Source organism: Orcinus orca, chromosome 16 (assembly GCF_937001465.1).
Source record: "Orcinus orca chromosome 16, mOrcOrc1.1, whole genome shotgun sequence".
NCBI classification, from domain to species: Eukaryota; Metazoa; Chordata; class Mammalia; order Artiodactyla; family Delphinidae; genus Orcinus; species Orcinus orca.
In genome coordinates, this window is record NC_064574.1 from 25,012,749 (window position 1) to 25,036,750 (window position 24,002).

Sequence of the window (24,002 nt, forward strand, 5' to 3'; positions counted from 1 at the left end):
AAGAAGAATGGTGTCACTTATACAAAGATTAAAAGCATACAAAAAATGTAATGCAGTTTATGTATGTAGGAAAGGTAAACACGCATGGAACTGTTAACCCCAGATATAAGATAAGAAGGAGGGAATGGAATGAGATTGGGAAGGAGGCGGCAGCTTCTGGTGTATCTGCATATATATCTGAAGGAGGCAGGGTAGAATGTGTAGATTTAAATAAGGTAGATGGTGGTATAAAAATTTTCCATACCTTCTTATATTTTTGAAATAGTTCATTAAAAACAAACATTGTGCCAATGCCAGTACTCTATTCTAGGGATTTTTTTTTTTCTCTAGGATTAATAAGGATGACCAGCCCTGCCACTGTTATGATACCCCAGGGTGGAAATGTGTCATCTTCCATGATGGCACCAGGCCCCAATTCAGAACTGCAGCCCAGGACTCCTCGCCCTGCTTCTCAGTCAGGTATTGACCTCCAATCTTTGAGAATTGAAGAGGCTGAACTCCCTGCACAGATCATTACAAAATTCACCTCTCTCTGATGCCAAATTCCTAACTGCTCAGCTTAAATGCTGTCTTCTATGTAAAATCTGCCCTAGTTTCTTAAAGCTGGAAGTCATCATTTCCTTCTCAGAATTTCTTCTCAGAATTTCACATTATTCTTATCATTATTCTTATTCCTAAAAATCTATTCCTTGGCCTACTTAGTCCTGCCACTCCATGATCGAGAATTCTGTATTTGTTTTGTTTTTTTATAGTTCCTCAGAATGTGCTTTGGAGGATACTCCACATTTTATGTTTGGCTCTTATATCCACTTAGAATCATAAGCTCTTTCTAGACAAGATTCATCTTTCTGTCATCTCGGCAGTTGCTTTGCATTATAGCAAGTGCTCACAAATGTTTCATTGAATGATCCCAGAACATTTTACTCTATATTTGCAGAATTGCCAAGACTGTAGGATTGCTGAAAGATCTAGGTTGCAGTAAGTTAATTATTGCTTTGTTGACTGTCTTTAAACAGATGCAATGGATCCACTCCTCTCTGGGCTCCATATACAGCAGCAAAGTCATCCCTCAGGATCTTTAGCTCCCCCGCACCACCCAATGCAGCCCGTCCCTGTGAACAGACAGTTAAACCCAGCTAATTTTCCCCAGCTGCAGCCGCAGCCGCAGCAACAGCCACAGCAGCAGCAGCTGCAGACAAGACCCCCACAGCAACATCAGCAGCAGCAGCCGCAGGGAATTCGACCCCAGTTTACTGCCCCAGCTCAGGTGCCTGTTCCTCCAGGCTGGAACCAGCTGCCTTCGGGAGCCCTTCAGCCTCCTCCAGCCCAGAGTTCTCTGGGCACAATGACTGCAAATCAAGGGTGGAAGAAGGCTCCTTTGCCTGGCCCAATGCAACAGCAACTCCAGGCAAGACCATCCTTAGCCACGGTACAGACACCTTCCCACCCTCCCCCTCCGTATCCCTTTGGCAGCCAGCAAGCTTCACAAGCCCATACAAACTTTCCTCAGATGAGCAACCCAGGCCAGTTCACAGCTCCTCAGATGAAGAGCTTGCAGGGAGGGCCCTCTAGGGTCCCAGCCCCCCTGCAGCAGCCCCACCTCACCAACAAGTCTCCTGCCTCCTCACCCTCCTCCTTCCAGCAGGGATCCCCTGCATCCTCCCCAACGGTTAACCAAACTCAGCAGCAGATGGGACCAAGGCCACCTCAAAATAACCCACTTCCCCAGGGATTTCAGCAGCCCGTCAGCTCTCCGGGTCGGAATCCTATGGTTCAACAGGGAAACGTGCCACCTAACTTCATGGTGATGCAGCAGCAACCACCAAATCAGGGGCCACAGAGTTTACATCCAGGCCTAGGAGGTGAGGAACACTGAAGCCATTTGTGTTGGTAAATTTACTAGAGATAGATCTTAGCAGAACTTCAATTTTTAGAGTTAATGGAGGGAGTGAAATAAGGATGTAATTATTTGGTTTTGTGGATATAGTGGTGACACTTGATATGACTTAGTTAACTTGATACATTATGCAGCATCTTACTGGTTATGTTTAAGCTAGCCCTCTGGATAAAAATGCAGGTAAAATTCAATATAGAGATGTTCATTTTGTTTTTCAAAATATTTTTGCTTGATCTTCTTCTAGTAAATTAAAACGTCCAGAAGACACAGGATTTTATTAACAGCTTAAGCTACTCAGCTGTTGAAAACATTAAGATTATGCAATAGAGCAAAAATGAAAAGATAAGAATAGGGTTTTGTTGGGGAAAAGGCCCTTCTGATTTTCAATTTTGATAATCCTAGTTAGTAAAATAGCATGGTGTTTGTTAAATTTGATTAAAATATAAAGGGGAATAAGTTCAGAAATCATTGACTTTTATAGTTTTATAATGCCAATGCCTGCTCCTTAGAGAGGGAATTCCACCAGTTATACCTAAAGGAGATTTATTTATTTATTTTGTAAGGTGCCTCTTGTATGAAGAAAAAGCAATGGAGCTTAATGTGTGAGAGGTAAAACGATTACAGTAAAACTTATCCATCTCCATGTTTATTATTTATTCCTATTAATCATTGATCTAGTGCACATGAATGTGCTTGGAGCTTTTCAGTAAAGTATAGAGAGTAATACCGTCATCTGATAAACATACCCCCCACCAAAAGACACCCATTGCCTACCCAGAAAAAAACCCTTGCATCTTTAGTGCAACATAGCAAAGGCATGTTCCCATGATTTCTGGTGAAATTAAGTTGCTCATCAGTCTTTTTTCACTCTCTTGTAATTACTTTTACTGACATGCAGGCGGTAATATTTGAATCCTAAGAAGTTTTTAGAAAGTGCAAGAATGTTTCAGCTCCAAACTTCACTGTTCTGGGCATCTAGCCTTGGATCAGTGGAAGCTGGGTAGTCCCTCCTGCAAATGTGATTACAGATTTAATTACAATGGAAGCATGCAAATGGGGACTTGTCACTGCTAAAGAAAGGACAAATGCATATTTGTCTACAGAGCGTTTTTCAGGACATTGAAAATTTGGCCCTTAAATAAATGGACTAATACAAAAAAATTTTAAGTGAGCTTAGGTCTTAATGCTTTTCATAGAGCAAGTGATGTGCTCACCTAGGTGATCTGGCCACATCCAGGCCTATGTTATAAACTATGAGTGGGTTCTGAGATTCTCCTTATTACAGATTTGTTTTCTGAAATTAAACCTTCCTATAAAAGAAAATATTACTTTAGTAAGATTGCATCAGAGTACGGTTTTTGGTACCACAGCTGTCAGTATTTCAGCAATCCTTTTGAGGGGAAGGTGTAATGATAAATTTAATATACCCTCACTTTGACGCTCCTGTGAATTGTTTCTGATCTCTCGTCTCTTCCAAAGAGACAAGCACAATATTGGGGAGAAATTTTCCACAAAGGAAATTATCATCCATTTCCCTCAATGGAAATAAAAAAATCACCTATGTATGCTTAATATCAGGACCCAGGTCTTTGTTTTATAGTAGTTCTTATCAGTTTGTGTGAATATGAGAGAATTTAGATTCCTTTGGTACCTGTGTTAAAGTATGTAAAGTTTTGGGGTCCATTGTATTACAGAAAAGTGAGTCCTAAACCTTGCTGTGACGTGGCCTCATCACATTTAGGGAGCAGATTGCCATCTTTTCCTTGGCATGTTCTAAGTGTAAATTTTTTAGTATTTCTTTTTCATTTTGACAATGCTCATGTAAGAGATTGTGTTGATTTTTTTAACCATCTTTCCCAACCTTATTAAAGATCCTACCAGTGTGACAGAGAGAGCTAAGCCAGTGGAGACTTCATGCAGCTCATCCTTCCTTATTCATTCCACATCTAAGCAAGAGTATAAATTTGCTAGGTAACTGCCTTACTCGTTGTTTTCTATTAAGGAATGCCTAAACGCCTCCCACCTGGCTTCTCAGCAGGACAGGCCAATCCGAACTTTATGCAAGGTCAGGTGCCTTCGACCACAGCAACTACCCCTGGGAATTCAGGAGCCCCTCAGCTGCAAGCAAATCAAAATGTCCAGCATGCAGGTTTGTTTTCTGTGATTTATTCAGCCAGCATTTATTGAACATTGTGAGGTAGGTAGACAACAAGGATATACAGAGAAATAGAAACTCTGGTCCTTCCCTTTAGTTTCAGACCTATAAATAATTATTCTTTCAGGGCAATAACTGATATATTGAAATTAGGTAAAATGTCTGGAGAATCTAGAACCACCTAAAGAAAGGAGATAAAACTTGAGGTAGAGCTGGGGTCAGCATTTTTTTTTTCCTGAAAAGAACCAGATAGTAAATATTTTAGGCTTTGCAGGTTATATGTTCTTTGTTGCAACTACATACCTTTGCTGTTGTAGCACCAAAGTAGCCATAGACGATACATAAATGAATGACCATGGTGGTGTTCCATCCTGCCTGTCTGCTACTGCAAAACTATATTCCTGAACTCTGAATTCATGTTTATTTACAAACTGGCAATGGGCCTGATTTGGCCCATGGACCATAGTTTGCTGACCGCTCAGTTAGTGAAAGGGCAAAAGGTGTTTCTGGCAAAGGAGATGATAGGTACAAAGGCATGGAGGCACATGGCATTTTGAACAACTGTGGCTTTTAAAATCTCTTTATAGTTCATGTTAACATTGTATATGCTGAGTGTCTGAATTCTGTGGTGTTTGAAGACCAGGCTTTAATCATTACAGGTTAGGAGGACAAATAGTGTGGAGCAGAATGGCTAAAAAGTATTTGTAAGCAACATTGTATAAGCCCAGACTTCATGTTTCTGGTTGCTTTTAGGTGACACATGACTAACCCTCTTACCCTTTCTCATTCAGGAAATTTGGACTGAGGTAGCACAAATATTTTCTGAACTCCGATCCCCACTTGGAGTTAGTTCAGTTATGTGGTTCCAACATTAATTATAAATCACTAAGGAAGGAGAATAGTTTTAAACTTAAAAAAAAAAAAAACCTCTTGAAAGCTTAGAGAAGGGTAGGGCAAACTGCATGACTTCCCCTATCTGCTAATGCAAAACTATAATTCCTGAGTTATGTGAATTCATGTTTTCTATAGGAAGTTTTAAAACGGTGATAAAATCATTCATAATTCCTCCACATAAGCACAACTATTTTATTGATATATTTTTATATGGTGCCTTCCTCCCACATGCACATATTGTTTTGATTTCTCTGTTTATCCCATCTAAGAGAGCTCTACTCTTGTCTGTCGTTTTCTCTTCTCCTACCCTACATTATTTCTCTTGTTAGCTTTTACTTCTTCCTGTGAAAATACTTTGTTATTTTACTCTTGCCAACTAGACTCTAAGGGGTCAGGGATTTGATCTGTCTTGTTTATTGATGTTACCTCAGTACCAAAAATGCCTTGTACATATTAGGTACTCAATAGATAATTGTTGATTGGATGAATATACACTGGTATATTAGTGTATATTGTATATACAGTGGTCATGGAATTCAATTTAAGGCCAGTTTAGAAAATCTTCCTTAGGATTCAGGAAAAATCTGGATTGTACTAACAGTGGACAGTTTGTCCCCTGTCTCCTGGCTGGAGCATGGACTGAGCTCATAACTTCATTGTGGCTACCACTTTTTAGTCCCATTTAAAAATGAAAAAAAAGGGGGGGGAATAAAATAAGCTAGAAGGTTATTCTGCAAAAAGGGAGAGATAATATAAGCAGTTATAGGAAAGTCCCAAAGACCCAACAATAAGTAAACACTGCAGCAAGCCAAGCAGTGTTCTTTGTCTGAATTAGAAATAATTTAGAAGAATAAAACATGTCCCATGTGGTCCACCAGGGACTGCCACAGGGGAGGGTCACTGAAGTTTTAACATCCTTTGTTGACTGTCCTCTGTGTGCAGCTTCTGAATTGTCTTTTAGTTCCACCAGAGGCTCAGCTTCCAGATCAAGATTAAATAATTTTTACCACATTGGGGCAGAGGAGACCTGTCTTTAAGAAGTATTAGCTGTTCTTTTCTTTACAGTGTAACATCCAGATGTCAGTCCAGATATCACATGCATAACCTTTGAGAGTCATTATTAGTTTTCCAAGGAGCATTTTTAAATGTCTTCTCAACTTTGCTGAGGTTTTCTTAAGCGGCAACATCACATTTTTTGTTTCCTGACTCATCTAAAGCAGAGCTTATTTCACTAGCCTACAGTGCTTTTCATAAATTTTCTTCATTTTAAGGTAGCTGCACATCATTTTTAAATAATGAGATGCTGCCTTTCTCTTTGTTTAATCTAAGAGAAAATAAACTTTATTGATCTTCAAAATGTTATCTTTAAGTTACCAAATAGGAGTAAAGAAACGGTTTCTCCTTCTCTATTGTATGATCACTGAGAATATATGCCACAGTCACATATCCATACTATGGAAAACTCAAAGAAGTATGTTAAGCACAGCACATTTGTTTATGTTGGTCAGTGGATATGGGTGAGTTGTGTTTTTCTAATTAAGGTAATTTGAGAATCTTAATACCAGCAAGATAATAGTATTACTTTCTGAAACTGTGCCTTTTTTTTTTTTAAAGGTGGTCAAGGAGCTGGTCCTCCTCAAAACCAGATGCAGGTGTCCCACGGGCCACCAAATATGATGCAGCCCAGCCTCATGGGAATTCATGGCAACATGAACAACCAACAGGCTGGTAGTTCTGGGGTTCCTCAGGTGAACCTGGGCAACATGCAAGGCCAGCCCCAGCAGGGCCCACCATCTCAGCTGATGAGCATGCACCAGCAGATCGTGCCCTCCCAGGGCCAGATGGTCCAGCAACAAGGAACCTTGAACCCTCAGAACCCTATGATCCTTTCAAGGGCCCAGCTTATGCCACAGGGTCAGATGATGGTGAATCCTCAGAGCCAAAATCTTGGGCCCTCGCCCCAGAGGATGACCCCACCTAAGCAGATGCTTCCCCAGCAGGGCCCACAAATGATGGCACCACATAACCAGATGATGGGGCCTCAGGGGCAAGTTTTGCTTCAACAGAACCCAATGATAGAGCAGATTATGACCAATCAGATGCAGGGGAATAAGCAACAGTTTAACACTCAGAACCAATCTAATGTCATGTCGGGACCAGCACAGATAATGAGGGGACCAACTCCAAACATGCAAGGAAACATGGTGCAGTTTACGGGACAGATGTCAGGACAGATGCTGCCCCAGCAAGGGCCCGTGAACAACAGTCCATCTCAGGTTATGGGGATTCAGGGGCAGGTCTTGAGGCCACCAGGGCCCAGCCCACATATGGCCCAGCCGCATGGCGATCCTGCTACTACAGCAAATAACGATGTCAGCTTGTCTCAGATGATGCCTGATGTTAGCATGCAACAAAGCAACATGGTCCCCCCCCACGTGCAGGCCATGCAGGGAAACAGTGCCTCGGGAAACCACTTCTCAGGCCATGGGATGCCTTTCAATGCACCTTTCAGTGGAGCACCCAATGGAAATCAGATGTCCTGTGGTCAGAATCCAGGCTTCCCGGTCAATAAGGATGTCACGCTAACAAGCCCATTGTTGGTCAACTTATTGCAGAGTGATATCTCTGCAGGCCATTTTGGGGTAAACAATAAGCAAAATAATACCAACGCAAATAAACCGAAGAAGAAGAAACCCCCTCGGAAGAAGAAAAATAGTCAGCAGGATCTAAAGTAGGTTGTGATAGTTTTGCCTAAAATCTTATTCATTTATTTCTATGTGAACAACTTTTTTTGATGGAAAATTTTAAACATGTATAAAATAAGAACAGTATAATGAAATTATCCCTGCTTCAAATTATCAACTCATAATCCGTCTTGCCTTCATCCATGCTCTCCCCATTATCCTCTTGGTTATTTTAAAGCAAGTTCACTTTAAATATTTCCGTATGTACCTCTGAAAGTTAAGGACAGGTTTTTGTCTTTGTTCTGTGTTTTTTATGACCACACGATACCATTAGCACACCTGGAAAAACTAATACTTCCTTCATATTCTCACATTTCCAGACAGTGTCCACATTTCCCTTGATTATCTCAAATTAATTTTTTTTTTACAGTTTGTTCAAATAAGGAGCCAAACAAGGTTCATACGTTGCAGTCAACTGATATATGTCTCTTAAGTCTGTAGTCTCCGGAGGGTTGTGGCATTCAGAGCCTGAAAGGTAGCCAGTGCTGCCACACTGCAACTCCACAAAGCATGTCAGGTTTATAATGACTGTTGGGGAACCAGAAAGGCTGTATGTGTTTTGGAAATGAAAACCGTTTATGGAGACTCCCTTCTGTCTCTCAAATAGAAATGATTTTTTGTACAGGTGCCTTTCCTTTAAAGGCTCTTTATCAGCAGCAGCAGCTTAAAATCTCATGCTAAGATGATTGGACCTTTTAAATCAGTTACCCTTTTGGTAAAGGTGAGTTCTTTTGCAAGATTATAGCAGGAAGGGCAATTAATTTATATTACATTTCCTGAAACTAAGCATTAATTTAAGTTATATTTTTGGCCTTGATAAAATGTTTCCAAAGGGAATATTGATTAAACTGGATTATCTGCCTTTAATTATAAAACTGAAATTCAGAGACATTTATTACCAGAAAATAGTGACTGAGGAGTGTAAAACAGGTTAATTCAAATAAATTGCTAGAACTATAGAAGAGAGTAGGGGAGCTTTAGTTAAGGAAACAGAAATGTTCAAAATGAAACCAACTGCCTTTCTCTCAGCCTTCTCACAATATTTCTTTGGTTGTACTCTAATATTATATCATATTCACTTTTTTCTTGAATCTTATAAATCAAAATTCAATAATTGTATATTAACAACCTATATTTTTCTTGAATTCAGAATTAATAACCCGTTTGGTTATCTGATTTTTCCAATAGCTCTAAGTTAAATTCTTTACTACTATCGACCTGTGTGGGAATAACATTTCTGTGGCAATATTTATTCCTCCCAGTAATCTAGGAGTAAAATTGCAAGGTTCTTCAGTTGCCATTAGTATGGATTTTTGCTGTCTGCACCAGCACTTAGGGAGATTGCTTACTTGTTGGGGCTACAGATTGTGAAAAGGGCCTTATACAGCATCAAGGCTCCTAGGAAGGGAGATAGTAAGTTAAAAGTAAGAGTGCATGCTCCCAATTCTACCTCTAGCTTACTATGGAACCTTGGACCTGTTTTCTAACACCGCTGTGGGCCTTTGTTTTTTCATCCATAATATGAGGTAACTGGAACAGGTATCTGAGATATTTTTTTTAGCAATACAGTTCTTTGAAAGTAAAGGATACTGCAGAATCCTTGCCTATAATTTGAAGTGAGAGAGAAGTCATATAAGGAGCATATTGATATAGGCATCTGCATGTGCTCAGGACCTGCTTCAGGTTCTAAATTCCCATGTGCTAGGGCTTTTAAAATGGATTTAAGGTAAGGCTTATGAAACTACAGAGAGTACAGTAAGGTAAAATACTGTCTAAAAGCGGGTGACCAATATCAGGGCAAAGGGAAAGAAAAGGTAGAAAAGAAAAGTACAGCTAAGAGTAAGATTAAAAACAAAATGAAGGCTGTGAGCACTCTGGTTCTTTGGGAATGTGGGTGTTAGTAGGTAACATTTTTTTCTTCCCCACTAAAAATTCTAAGGTTCACCCAGGTAAAAATGAAAGCATCCCAAAGCCAATGGGGATGTCTGTTAAATACACATTCTGCAGCAAAATTAATTAGCTTTGTTCTGGTATTCTCCGGCTTTCTTTGTTCTCTGAATACCACTTTCATTAGCCAATCTACAGCTTCTTGCAAGGTGTTATGAATTGTTGGAGCCACCACTGCAATATTCACAAAAAAAGAATCTGGACTCCCTGGTTGAATTTGATAGCTACCCTAAAGATAATGTGGTTTCATAGGCACAGTACTTTATAATATTGAGAGCCCAAACTATGATCCCTTAAAACATCTAAGGGATGGATGATTACATGAAAATCATTATATCAGAAATTTGTAGAAAACACTGAGTAAATAGCCATGTTATTAAATTAAGTGGATTTTAACATTTAATGAAATTGGCAGATTTTTTATGTCAACTATTGAATACTGTGTCAGACTAGAGAGATGTAAATAATGCTAAGAATGATAATGCAAATGGATTTCTTCAGAAACAGGGGAGGGGTTAAGCTTAGTTTTGTGTATAAACTGTACAGCTTACTCTCAAATGTGTAATTTATGTTTTAGCACCCCAGATACTCGCCCAGCTGGTCTGGAGGAGGCTGATCAGCAGCCATTGCCTGGAGAACAAGGAATTAACTTGGACAACTCAGGCCCTAAACTGCCAGAATTTTCAAACCGGCCACCAGGTGATAAAATGTTAACTAAAGTTTATATGCTTGTCATCATTTATTTACAGCATTATAAGTCTTTTTTTCAAGGAAACAATAGTATTTTATTTTGTGTACTAACTAGGCTACTTTGGTGATTTAATGTGTCTAGTATTTGGAAACTGTGCCTTGATACTAAGTTAAAAATTTTCAAATATAACTTCTGAAGGCATGTGTGTGTATGTATTTGTGTGTATGTGTGTGTTTGTGTGTGTGTGTGTATTTTGCTCAAATTAGTCTTCATTATTTTAGGTCTTCATAAAATCAGACTAAAATGTCAAGTGCCTCTTTATTCTTGTCAATATTAAGATTCTAGTTGGCATCAAAATGGATTAAGATTAAATGAAAAGATGTTTTCACTCTAATCCTGCTTGCCTGCCTTTCCTGCAGCCTTTCCTACTGGGGCTTTCTCAAAGCAGAGAACTACCAGGGTTTAAAATAAGATTTTTTAAATACAACTTTTATTATGAATCTTTAAACATAAAAAATATGTAAAGAGTAATAAAAGAGACACTCATGTACTTCCTACCCAGGTTAATAATAATACCCAGGTTAATAATAAATAGGACCAATATTGTTGAAGCCCTCTGTGTTGTATCCTCCTCTGATTATAAAATAATATCATCCTCTAAATGTTGAAAATTATGTTGAAAAGGAAAAAGTCTCCTAAAATTCATTCATTCCAACCTAGGTATTATAGAACCAAGGTCAGCTGCCACAGTGTCTCTATACCTGGTTCCTCTTGGCCTAAGCAGTGATTTGTAACTTTATTCCCCTGTGACACAGTTGAAGACACACAAGCCTGTCACATTTAGGCCACACTTCCATGTGTATACAAAGGATTATGTTTTGTTTCTTCCTTTCTAGTTCCTCCACCTCCTTTTTTGGCATGTAAGTGATGTTACTTTAGGGATAAACTTCAGTCCACCCTTAATTTATGTATTTTGAAAGTGAATCCAAAAAAAAAGTGAATTCATTATGATGTCAGTACTTTGTGTTATTTATTACAAATTGTTTGGGCACACCACACTTCCCATCAGTGAGTTACAGCAGCACAGTTGAGGCTGGGAGGTCATCAGTCTTTGGTGGTGGTCCAGAGGCATTATGAACAGGAAGGTGCCTTCTTCCCTCAGATACATCTGAATTCTTCTGTTAAATCCCAGGGGTTCTCACACACATTATTGCTTCCTTTCTGCAGTTTGCAAACTGGAAGCCTGTAGGCTGAATTCAGCCTATGATATGTTTGAATTGTCATGCACCATCCTGAACCAAACAGAAACCTGAATTTAAATGCCTTTAGCTAGAGCATCAGCTCTGCAGTTTGGCTCTGTCCACAGAACTACTACTGTCTTATACCAGCCCACTTCTCTTCTTCATTACCGGTCTGGCCCCTAAAGGCATATGAATTTTCATCCTTTGATTAATAAACTTGGTTTTTTATTATGTTATATGCACGTGTGTGTGTCCTAGCTTTCCCTCTCCACCATTCTGTCACAACAACCCAATCTATCTTATCATTAATGCCCTTTGGACTGCTGCCTCCAGCTTCTGGAACCTTTACAGTAGCCATGCCCTTAACTGTTACTTTCGAGAGAGGCTGCTGTATTGTCTGTGCTGCTCTCTTTGGTATTTATGCTGTCTGGTGGCCTAATTTTAAAGAAAAAGGCATTTGTATCATAGCCCTGACATCAAGGCTTCTACAGAAATTACAGTTCTTAACATGGGAACCTGAGTTAAACCTATAGAAATGCCATATGTTGTTGGCTTTATAAATTTAAAGAGGTTAGTTGGGCCTAAAACAAAAAAGGATTAAAAAGAAACTTCAAAACTGGATTCTGCATATTGTACTCATTGGTGCCATGTCTGTCATTGGCTAGAAGACATTGATTAGCTATTAAACACAGGGTGTGACCCTGTGGATCAGCAGCATTTGATAGCTGCTCTGAAAATCTTGAGCCAACACTTCTGACTGCCAGGGCCAGCTGTCCTTATGCCTGTACCTTCGTAAAACTTTCCTAATGTATTTTTCATGCAACAGTGAAATAAATCTAGTTTGTGAAATTGTATGTATCCCAGTTATATGCCCGCTTTTTCCCACTGAACAACCTTTATTCTTGGTTAATGGTCTTTTCATCCTTTCTGCTGATTGTGTAAGGTTTTGGTTCTAAAATGCCAAATAAAATCTTCACAAAAGAAAGAATCATTTGAGATGTTGCCTTCTAGAAATCTATAAGGCATTGTCCCTCAGAGTTCTTTTCCTGAAATTATTTTTTATTCCTGAGGGCTGTGCTTCTTGCTTATTCTTCAATTATGGATTCATAGAAAATATTTCTCCAAATAAAGTTTTACACGTAAGAAAGTAAACAGAAATTAATATTTGTAAAAAGAACTTCAGTGCCCTCATTTTATTTTCAATGTGTGTATCAGCTTCTATTAGCTCCTACTATTTATTGAACTGATTTACGTCGGAGGGGCAGTTTAATTCATTGGGTTTTCCAAAGAACTGAGCCTGAAGGATGCAGCATGGTGTGTGAAGCCAATGGATTGGAGTAATTTTAAATCCCTCTTCCTTAAGGAATTGAATCCTAGAATTTTATATCTTACTTCTGTTGAAAGAATAAAAAGGCTATCTTCAATGCTGGCGTTTTCAACAAAACCAAGTCTTAAAAAAATTAATCTGTGCTAACAGAAAAAAAGTGACTCTTAAATGCTTCATTCACAAGTACAATGAAATATTTACTATGCTTGCATGAGACCCCAGTGCTGGGCAGTCAACTGTTTGCTGTTGATGGAGTTTTTCTCGTGTCATCTGAATGTTTGGCTGGTATAGACTTGGCCAGTTTCAGTGCATAGCACAGTGTCTATTACAGTCTTAGTGCGGTGATGCCTCATTCAAACCCTGAAGACTGAGGAGCTCCAGGTTCTTGATGCTTTGCTTTTTGCTTCCTTAAGCAGTGTGCCTCTTTGCTTATGTCAAAGAATGAGGGGCTGCCCATACCCCCCCTGGGAACGGGCATGCCTGAACTGTTTGTGCACAGTCTGTGCAACCTAGATGAGTATTTCTTGGCTATACTCTAAAGGTAGCAAAGCTTTTCTTGCTGAAAATCTAACTTCCCTGATTTTGGGGGCTCGTTTTAGGTTATCCTTCTCAACCAGTTGAACAGAGGCCACTTCAGCAGATGCCTCCTCAGCTCATGCAGCATGTGGCGCCCCCACCCCAGCCACCACAGCAGCAGCCGCCGCCGCAGCCGCCGCCACCCCCCAGTCAGCCACAGTCTCAGCAGCAGCAGCAGCAAATGATGATGATGCTCATGATGCAGCAGGACCCCAAATCAGTTAGGCTTCCAGTCTCCCAGAGCGTCCATCCCCCAAGGGGCCCCCTGAATCCGGACTCCCAGAGAATGCCCATGCAACAGAGTGGCAGTGTGCCTGTCATGGTCAGTTTGCAAGGACCTGCCTCCGTGCCGCCATCACCTGATAAGCAAAGAATGCCAATGCCTGTGAATACTCCTTTGGGAAGCAATTCAAGGAAAATGGTATACCAGGAGAACCCCCAGAATCCTTCCAGCTCACCACTGGGAGAGATGTCCTCACTCCCTGAAGCAAGTGGCAGTGAAGTACCATCTGTCTCAGGAGGCCCAAATAACATGCCTTCACATTTAGTGGTTTCCCAGAATCAGTTAATGATGACAGGGCCAAAACCTGGACCATCACCCCTTTCAACAACTCAAGGTGCAACTCCCCAGCAGCCTCCTGTAAATTCCCTGCCCAGCTCTCATGGCCACCACTTTCCAAATGTGGCTGCCCCAACCCAAACATCTAGGCCTAAAACACCAAACAGAGCCAGCCCCAGACCCTATTATCCTCAGACACCCAACAACCGCCCTCCCAGCACAGAACCTTCAGAAATCAGTCTATCACCAGAAAGACTCAATGCCTCCATAGCAGGACTCTTCCCCCCACAGATTAATATTCCTTTACCTCCCAGGCCAAATTTAAACAGAGGCTTTGATCAACAGGGCCTAAATCCAACAACTTTGAAGGCCATCGGACAAGCACCTTCAAATCTTACCATGAATAATCCTTCCAATTTTGCTGCCCCACAGACTCACAAATTAGATTCTGTGGTGGTGAATTCTGGAAAGCAGTCTAATTCTGGAGCAACAAAACGGGCAAGTCCAAGCAACAGTCGCAGGTCTAGTCCTGGGTCAAGTAGGAAAACCACCCCAAGTCCAGGGAGACAAAATTCAAAAGCCCCTAAACTTACTCTTGCCTCTCAAACTAATGCAACCTTGTTGCAAAATGTGGAGTTGCCAAGAAACGTATTGGTCAGTCCTACTCCTTTGGCCAACCCCCCTGTACCTGGAAGCTTCCCTAACAACAGCGGGCTGAATCCTCAGAATCCTACCATGCCTGTGGCTGCAATAGGGGGTGTTCTTGAGGAAAACAAGGAGAGCTTGACTATGCCTCAGGACAGCGACTGCCAGAATTCCCAGGGTAGGAAGGAGCAGGTAAACGTTGAGCTAAAAGCAGTCCCTGCCCAAGAAGTTAAAATTGCCCCTGAAGATCAATCCAAAAAGGATGGGCAACCTTCGGATGCTAACAAACTTCCCAGTATCGAAGAGAACAAAAATTTGGTGTCTCCTGCTATGAGGGAAGCACCAACATCGTTAAGTCAACTTCTTGATAACTCTGGAGCTCCTAATGTGACCATTAAACCCCCTGGGCTTACAGATCTGGAAGTAACACCTCCAGTAGTTTCTGGAGAGGACCTGAAAAAAGCATCTGTCATTCCCACACTGCAGGATTCGTCTTCTAAAGAACCCTCTAATTCCCTAAATTTACCTCACAGTAACGAGCCATGTTCAACCCTTGTGCATCCAGAATTGAGTGAGGTCAGTTCTAATGTTGCACCAAGCATCCCTCAAGTAATGTCAAGACCTGTCAGCTCTTCCTCCATTTCCACTCCTTTGCCCCCAAATCAGATAACTGTTTTTGTAACTTCCAATCCCATCACAACTTCAGCTAACACATCAGCAGCTCTACCAACTCACCTGCAGTCTGCATTAATGTCAACAGTTGTCACAATGCCCAATGTGGGTAGCAAGGTTATGGTTTCTGAGGGACAGTCAGCTGCTCAGTCAAATGCCCGGCCTCAGTTCATTACACCTGTCTTTATCAATTCATCCTCAATAATTCAGGTTATGAAAGGATCACAGCCAAGCACAATTCCTGCAACCCCACTGACAACCAACTCTGGCTTGATGCCTCCCTCTGTTGCAGTCGTTGGCCCTTTACACATACCTCAGAATATAAAATTTTCTTCTGCTCCTGTACTGCCTAATGCCCCCTCCAGTAGTCCTGCTGCAAACATACAGACAGGTCGACCCTTGGTCCTTAACTCACGAGCCACCCCTGTTCAGCTTCCTTCCCCACCTTGTACAACTTCTCCAGTTGTCCCTCCTCATCCCCCTGTCCAGCAAGTAAAAGAACTGAATCCAGAGGAGACTAGTCCTCAGGTGAGCACCTCAGCAGATCAGAGCATTCTGCCCTCTTCACAGTCAACCACAGTGGTTTCTCCCCTTTTGACCAATAGTCCAGGCTCCTCTGTCAACCGGCGAAGCCCAGTCTCATCTAGTAAGGGCAAAGGAAAAGTGGACAAAATCGGCCAGATTTTGCTGACCAAGGCGTGTAAAAAAGTTACAGGCTCTCTTGAGAAAGGGGAAGAACAATATGGTGCAGATGGAGAAACTGAAGGCCAAGGGCTAGAGACCACAGCTCCAGGGCTCATGGGAACAGAGCAGTTATCCACAGAGCTGGACAGTAAAACCCCAACACCCCCAGCACCCACTCTGCTAAAAATGACCTCTAGCCCTGTGGGCCCCGGCTCCGCCTCAGCAGGACCCAGCTTACCTGGCAGTACTCTCCCCACCAATGTACGCTCGATAGTAACCACTCTGGTACCCTCTGAGCTCATCTCCGCGGCGCCGACCACAAAAAACAATCATATTGGCATAGCATCTGAGCCACTTGCAGGTGGCCTAGTGGAGGAGAAGGTGGGATCTCATCCAGAGCTTCTACCCAGCATAGGTATGTACTTGGGGCCTGGCATCATCTCATGTCAATTTTTGATGACCTATCCCACAAGAGAAAGCATGACTCCTTTTCTACTTGGAGGAAGAAGAATGGGTTAAATGGCAATAGTGATAGTTTCATTTATTTGAAGTACATTGGGAAATATACTTCCCTTTTAAAATCCCACGTTGTTTACATTCATTAATATGGTTCTCTCTCAGCTCCTGAAATAATCATATACCTTTTATTTACATAAAATTTTTCATTTTACAAAGAAGCATTTTCACCTGTGTTACATCATCTTCATACCAACCATGTCAGGTAGCCCTAACCCCATTCTGCGGGTGAGAAGATTGAAGCTCAGAGTTCAGTATTCATTCAAAGTCTATACTGTGAGCCTCCAGTTTAACCATGTCCCTTAAGGGTAAACAGCAGTTTCTGCAGGTTCTCCTTACTGTGGTAAAGACTTGCTCTCAACTGTTCAGAGCAGGTTTCTTATAGCCCCTTCCTCATTGTACTCTATCCCAGGGACTCTTCCCTTCTGACTGGCTACTCCAGGGGAGAGCTTTCCAGAAAACCAGCTTTCATGGTAATAGACATGGGAGGAGCAAAGTGGTTGAGAGATAGGTTTAGGTTGGTGCCAGCATTTAGCAGCTGTTTGGGCTTAGGCAAGTTACTTGACTACTCCAAACTTTAGTTTCCTCCTTTGTAAAATGGGGACAATAGTAGTTGTAAGAATTCAATGAGATAATGTATGTGACATTTTTAGCACGGGGCTAGAATATAGTAATCATTCAATAATAGGTAAAGAATTCTTATTGCCAGTTTCTTTTTGATGCAATCTCTTTGAAAATTAGACCATTCCATTCATGTATTTCTACTTCAGGTTATTTCCTATGTACTGGTAAGGTGGGCTAATGATGGAAACGTAGATGTCCTTACATCTACCCTCCTTCCCTTGGCATTTACCCCCGCACCCGCCCCTCCCCACACATACGTAATGTTCCTCCTTCTGTGAGGCTTAAGTGGTACAGAAGCTCTATTTCCCCAGAGTGGAATCAAACACTGCCAAAGCTCAAAGGACCTTTGCTGTATCCTAGGCCAGCCAATAGCACCTGTTTATGCAGCTAAAATGCTTCGAGGGGCAGGAGGAGGGGCAGAAAGAACACAAGATTCTGGTAGGATCAAGGTTCAAATTCTAGCTCCACTGGTACCAGTTGCAGTTGGATAAATCCCTTAACCTCTTGTAAGCCGTGTACTTCACCAGTAAACTGGAGATTGTAATTCCTACCTCCCAGAATTTATACAAAGATTCACTGAGCGGGCTTAGCGTAAAAGCCAGCACACTGCCTCACACAGAGCCCTGGAAAGGTTAATTCCCCTTCTCTCTGCCTATTCACTTCAAAACTAGAGATACAGGGAGGGATAAAGGCCTTTAAGGAGTTCTCTGCCCTTGGAGGAGACAGAGACTTCATAGGGCTGGGTGCTGTATATTCCTGGTTCTAGTTCTGTTGATGTAAGTGAGCCCTAAGAATTTTTTAAAAACCTGGTGTAACTTAAATATATTCTCCACTATTAAATGTTTCCATTCTACTTCCTTTCAGGGAACCTTTCCCTCTGATACCAAGAGAATAACGATGAAGTTGTTAGAAAATAACTTTTATCTGGATCCTGTGTAATCCTAGAGAAATATAGGAGCGTTAGGGAGATGAACCAGTAGTTGGAAAAAAAACTTCTCAATTTCAGTTAAGATTATTTCCATTCTTTTTCAAGGGGCTTCTGTGCTTTTACCTTGAAAGTGTGAGAAACCAATACTGGAGTAAAAAATAAAAGTTAAGGTACAGTTTTAAACTTTATTAGATAAGCATCCAAAATAAATTCTTAACACAAATGCATCATTGACTAAGCAGGGAGAGATATCTACAAAAGTCACGATTTCCACATGAGGGTAAAACTTATTGTTGTAGAGTTTATCTAGGATGGTAGACTGAGTGTCAAGATGGGAGGACATAACCTTGAGTGACTGTGGCATATCTATGTCTTCAATCTTTACGGTATGATCCCAGAAGTTCCCATTCTAGAGTACATTGTGTATTCTATTCCATTCCTCTTCAATGGCCTGAGTTCTCTCTGTCCTTCAAAGCCTAATTCTGATGTTTCTCCCTTTAGTGTACCTTCAGATTTCTCAATCTAGAATTGATCTCCCTTGCTTTGGACTCCCATAGTACTTTATACTTTATGAATCTGCTTCATATAACATCACAGTTGACTCCAGAGTACCACTTGTGTATATCTTTAATACTAGACTGAGTCCTGATGGGCAAGAAGAATGGAATTTGGTCTCTAAGGGTGCCTGGCACTGAGCCTTGCCCTTAGTAAGTTCTTGGTAATTGACAGATAAAATAAGTAGATAACATATCAAATTGATTTGATTCATTAAATATGAATTGAATACCTGCTTTATGCCCATCGCACTTGCCAGGTGCTATAGAAAAGTACACAATATATGATTCATTTCAGGTCTCAAGGAATGTAGTCTTTAGAGGGTTGAGACAATTTTTTAAATGCTAAGGTTGAATGGTATAATTGTCCCTCTGAAAGTGGTTTGGGTTGCCTACTAAAGTATGCTTTTGGGTTTTTTAGAGTACTGGGCAGAACTTGACCCCAAGAAGCAAAAATTATCGGTGCTGTTGTCCTCATGGCCATATCCTTCCTTGATCTTGGCACATACAAAAAGGAAAAACAGAACCCCCCTGACATTAGTCTTTGTTACTGAGTGTTAGTTAATTTTTTAAGCAAGTTTTGGAATGTACTGTACTTTCAAAGTTAACTTCAAGTACTGCTTTCTAAGAATATGTGTATTTTAGCAGTTACTTAGCCCTCGGTTCAGTCAATGCTTTCTGCTTTGTTTAGAAAAGAATGTTAAAGCCCTGTTTCTTTTCTTTTTTTTTTTTTTTTTTTCCTTGCCTTAGCCCCTTCACAGAGTTTAGTCCCAAAGGAAACTCCAGCCACAGCACTGCAGGGGTCTGTTCCCAGACCAGGTAAGGCCCACCTTGGAAAAATTTCTTGAGTGGAATAGGTTACATGTGAAGGAACCACTGCTGTCCTCAATGTGCCAGGAAGTGGCTGAAACTATCTTATCTATTTGCTTCAGAGCAGACTTCGGTTGAGTGGCAGAGCTTATGCAGTACTATTTGAAGTTATTTTTCCCCTGACCAGCTTGCTCTCTGACGCATTCCTCGTGTCAGCCAGGGAACTCAAGAAGGACATCTCAGTGCCCATTGTCTGCCACCAAGCCGTGGGTGGTTTCCATTGCAGAGTTTGCCCTGTTCCATGACCCTGGCACCCATAGCTGGCAGCTGACTGATTGGCATACAGTAACTCACTGGGGTGGGAGGCATTACTGCATTAAGACAGTAATTGCATTATCATGACAGGAGTGGAGGCTTGTTCCGAAAACTTCCGCTGCAGTGAGGTAGCCATTCCTCAGGGAGTCAGAGTCATTTCAGTCATGTCTAGATGGCGTTAAGTTTCTTCCCATGACCAAGATATTGTAAATAGCACTAGGGATGATGTTTCTGGAAGGTGGAGCCCATGGTAATCTGACAAATAACTACTGTGAAATGCTGGCTCAGCTCTGAATGCATGAGGATCTTGATGGCAGTAACAGCCATCAAGATTAGACTGCCAAAGCAGATAAAGATTATAGATTTGTTACAGTTTAGTCTTACCTGGCTCTTTGTCATTGTAGGTTATTGGGGGATACCCCCCCACAAAAAAAGAAGTGTGACTGCTTTCCACAAGGAGGTTAGAGTCTCGCTGACAATACAGTTCACACACTTGACAAAATTTTTAAAAAGAAAGTTTAATTTTGAATCTAAGTCAGTAAAAGTAAGGTAGAAGTTGGGAATTCCCTGGCAGTCCAGTGATCAGGACTCTGTGCTCTCACTGCCGAGGGCCCAGGTTCAGTCCCTGGTCGGGGAACTAAAATCCCACAAGCTGCACGGGGTGGCCAAAAAAAATTTTAAATAAATAAAATTTAAAATATTTTTTTAAAAAGTAAGGTAAAAGTTGTGATTATTTTAAAACCTGCTTCAGGGTGCCATGTCCTATATGATGGATAGGACTTTCTATTTTACATTCTTTGGGTAAAACCAGGCCTCTGGAAAAATGGATGAGCAAAAAACATTTTAGCCACCCAGATTCGTTTGCTACCAACTGCCCACATGATACCTGAGAAGGGTAGAAATGGAACAAATTCTTCAGAGAAGGAATTAGATAGTAAAACTCATTTTTGATGAGAAAAGGAGCAACTAGAAAGGGGAAGGGAATTCCATCTCCTGCCCCAACTCTTTTCTCCAGAAGATGGACTTTACCATATCATATGTCCTCCTTCTCAGAGTAATTTGCTGAAGAATCTTGTTCCTTTTAAAAGTTTGGCTCAAATGAATCTCCTTAAAATACTGCCTACGCCAATAATTGCCTTCACCAAAACCCCTTTGATCTCCACTCATATGAATTAGCTGTGATAGTGTTAAAATTGTCAAAAGCATTGAATTTTGTTTCAAAAGAGCAAACTAACCAAAATTTTTTGTAGTAAACCTCTTTTGACTTGAGCCATTTTTATTTTTGAGCACACATTTCCTGAGTTTCTTTGCTCCAGCAGAGCCAACAAGGCAGCAGAGACTCAGTGAGTTGGTATCTATTTCTTGTGGAGGGGGTTCCAGGTTTTATGAGTTAGATAATGGGGGAGCTAAATAACAAATGGGAAGCATGGATTCTCCTCTGCCAGCATCTTTCATTGAAGGCAGAGTAGGACAGCCTCTTTACGTGAAGGCTGCATCAACATGAGCATCATAGCAATACTAATAATAGCTAATACTGAGTTATTACTAAGTGCTGCCGTACTAAGTTTTTTATATGTGTTATTTAATTTAATCTTTTTAACTTTGAGGTGGGTAAAGTGGTTATCGCCATTTTTCAGATGAGACATTGAGCACAGAGAGGTCAAGCTGTTTGCCCAAGGTCACATGGCTAATAAGCAGTGAGGTCAAAATAACCCAGTCACTCTGACTCCACTGCCTTCAAGGAGGTTACTGTGTAATAAGTAGGGTAGGTTAGACAGGTACACTGTGTTTCAGGTGTTGAATTCCCTGAAACGGGGGACAGGGAAAGGACTGTGGGAGACCAGAGGCAGGAGAGATGACTGCTATCTGATGCATCAGGGATGGTCTTTTGGAAAAGATGGAACTACCTAAAGGCATATAATGGAGGAAGAAGATGTTTTCCTGCTGGTGCTAATAAAGAAGTGCCTGGTAAACGCATAGGATGCTCATTTAAGCAAAACCCTGCTAGACAAATGACAGAGATTTTCCTTTTTTAGAGGGCATTGCTGAGAGGTTGAGGAAGAGAGGAACATAATGGGGTGTATAGGTGATATCTCAGAGTAAAGCAGTCTGCTCTCTAAAACTCAGGAATTCCTTTGGAGGAGAATGCATCCTTAATAGATATTTAAGACATATTGGAAGATTACTGTTTAAAAAAAATATGTCAAGAGGGAAGAGATATTCTAAGAATGAAAACAGTCTCTTCTGCATGAGAGGAAGAGGATTATTTTACTAAAATAGTTATAGCTGGATGAAATATGAACCAGGCAATGTAATTTAGTTACGTTGATCCAAACAGGATTACTTCACAGTATGGAGTAGAAATAAAAATAGACTGAGTAAGTATCTTATGCTCCAGACAACTGAGTTGTGTCCATGCCAACTCTATCTGTTTACCACGTTAGGGTGAGGATCCTGCTGCGCATGGAGACCCGTTAGCCTAAACAAGGCATTCAGAATTCTCATAGACACTTAGCTTCTCCCTGTGGACATATACACCAGAAGCTCCTACATCTCATTTCTGTCCTTTATATTTTTAACAGAACTCGAGGCAAATGCTGCCATAGTCTCTGGACAAAGGTAAGATGATCACTTCTGCAGACTTAGCATGAATATGGCGTAAGCCTCTTTGAAAGGTATCATCTTTCTCAACCTTTAAACCTTTCCTCACCTTGTCCTTTTCCTTCACTCTTTGTACCAGTTTTTTTCCTGCTGAAGTAGGGAGCTGTCATGAGTACCAACCCCTCAGAGGTAACATTTCTTTTAACAAAACTTGGTGGCTAAGTTCCTGCCTTTTGTGGTGGTTTTGAAAATTGGATGACATACCATTTTCAGCACTCAGCATAGTGAGTAAATAATAAGCATTCAATATATAGGAGCTGTTGGGTCGTATGGTAGTTCTATTTGTAGTTTTTTAAAGAACCTCCATACTGTTCTCCATAGTGGCTGTATCAATTTACATTCCCACCAGCAGTGCAAGAATGTTCCCTTTTCTCCACACCCTCTCCAGCATTTATTGTCTCTAGATTTTTTGATGATGGCCATTCTGACCATTGTGAGATGATACCTCATTGTAGTTTTGATTTGCATTTCTCTAATGATTAATGATGTTGAGCATTCTTTCATGTGTTTGTTGGCAATCTGTATATCTTCTTTGGAGAAATGTCTATTTAGGTCTTCTGCCCATTTTTGGATTGGGTTGTTTGTTTTTTTGTTATTGATCTGCATGAGCTGCTTGTAAATTTTGGAGATTAATCCTTTGTCAGTCCCACTACTGGGCATATACCCTGAGAAAACCATAATTCAAAAAGAGTCATGTACCAAAATGTTCATTGCAGCTCTATTTATAATAGCCAGGAGATGGAAGCAACCTAAGTGTCCATCATTGGATGAATGGATAAAGAAGATGTGGCACATATATACAATGGAATATTACTCAGCCATAAAAAGAAATGAAATTGAGTTATTTGTAGTGAGGTGGATGGACCTAGAGTCTGACCCAGAGTGAAGTAAGTCAGAAAGAGAAAAACAAATAACCGTATGCTAATACATATATATGGAATCTAAGAAAAAAAAAACGGTCATGAAGAACCTAGGGGTAAGATGGGAATAAAGACACAGACCTACTAGAGAATGGACTTGAGGACATGGGGAGGGGGAAGGGTAAGCTGTGACAAAGTGAGAGAGTGGCATGGACCTATATACACTACTAAACGTAAGATAGATAGCTAGTGGGAAGCAGCCGCATAGCACAGGGAGATCAGCTCAGTGCTTTGTGACCACCTAGAGGGGTGGGATAGGGAGGGTGGGAGGGAGGGAGATGCAAGAGGGGAGAGATATGGGAACATGTCTATGCATAACTGATTCACTTTGTTATAAAGCAGAAACTAACACACCATTGTAAAGCAATTATACTCCAATAAAGATGTTAAAAAATTTATATATATATATATATATATATATATATATATATATATATATATATATAGGAGCTGTTGCCATCATTGTCATTAATAATAGTCCTTGCAACACCTTCTAAGTATAGCTGTTTGATCCTCAAGAGAAAGAATGGCAGATGGGGTCTGAGCGCAGAACCCATGCTTTTTCTTTTATACTGTGCTACCCCACATAACCTAACAAAATGAAATACAACTGTGGCTTCAACCTCATTAGCCCCATGGAGA

General features: G+C 40.8%; 1 protein-coding gene across 11 annotated transcripts in view; it reads left to right on the forward strand.

The window, feature by feature from the left end:
- The window catches only part of NCOA6 (nuclear receptor coactivator 6), a 97,391-nt gene that overhangs the window by 61,669 nt on the left and 11,720 nt on the right, over nt 1-24,002 (forward strand). For 3 of the 11 annotated variants that reach the window (XM_033433538.2, XM_033433542.2, XM_033433540.2), the window contains 8 exons: nt 331-459; nt 1,017-1,862; nt 3,900-4,046; nt 6,561-7,677; nt 10,215-10,336; nt 13,496-16,447; nt 19,405-19,473; nt 22,362-22,398. In XM_033433538.2, the coding sequence (XP_033289429.1) occupies nt 331-459; nt 1,017-1,862; nt 3,900-4,046; nt 6,561-7,677; nt 10,215-10,336; nt 13,496-16,447; nt 19,405-19,473; nt 22,362-22,398 (5,419 nt within the window). The remainder of the gene's footprint in view (nt 1-330; nt 460-1,016; nt 1,863-3,899; nt 4,047-6,560; nt 7,678-10,214; nt 10,337-13,495; nt 16,448-19,404; nt 19,474-22,361; nt 22,399-24,002) is intronic. The other 8 variants (XM_033433543.2, XM_033433544.2, XM_033433553.2 and 5 more) reach the window with 8 other exon arrangements.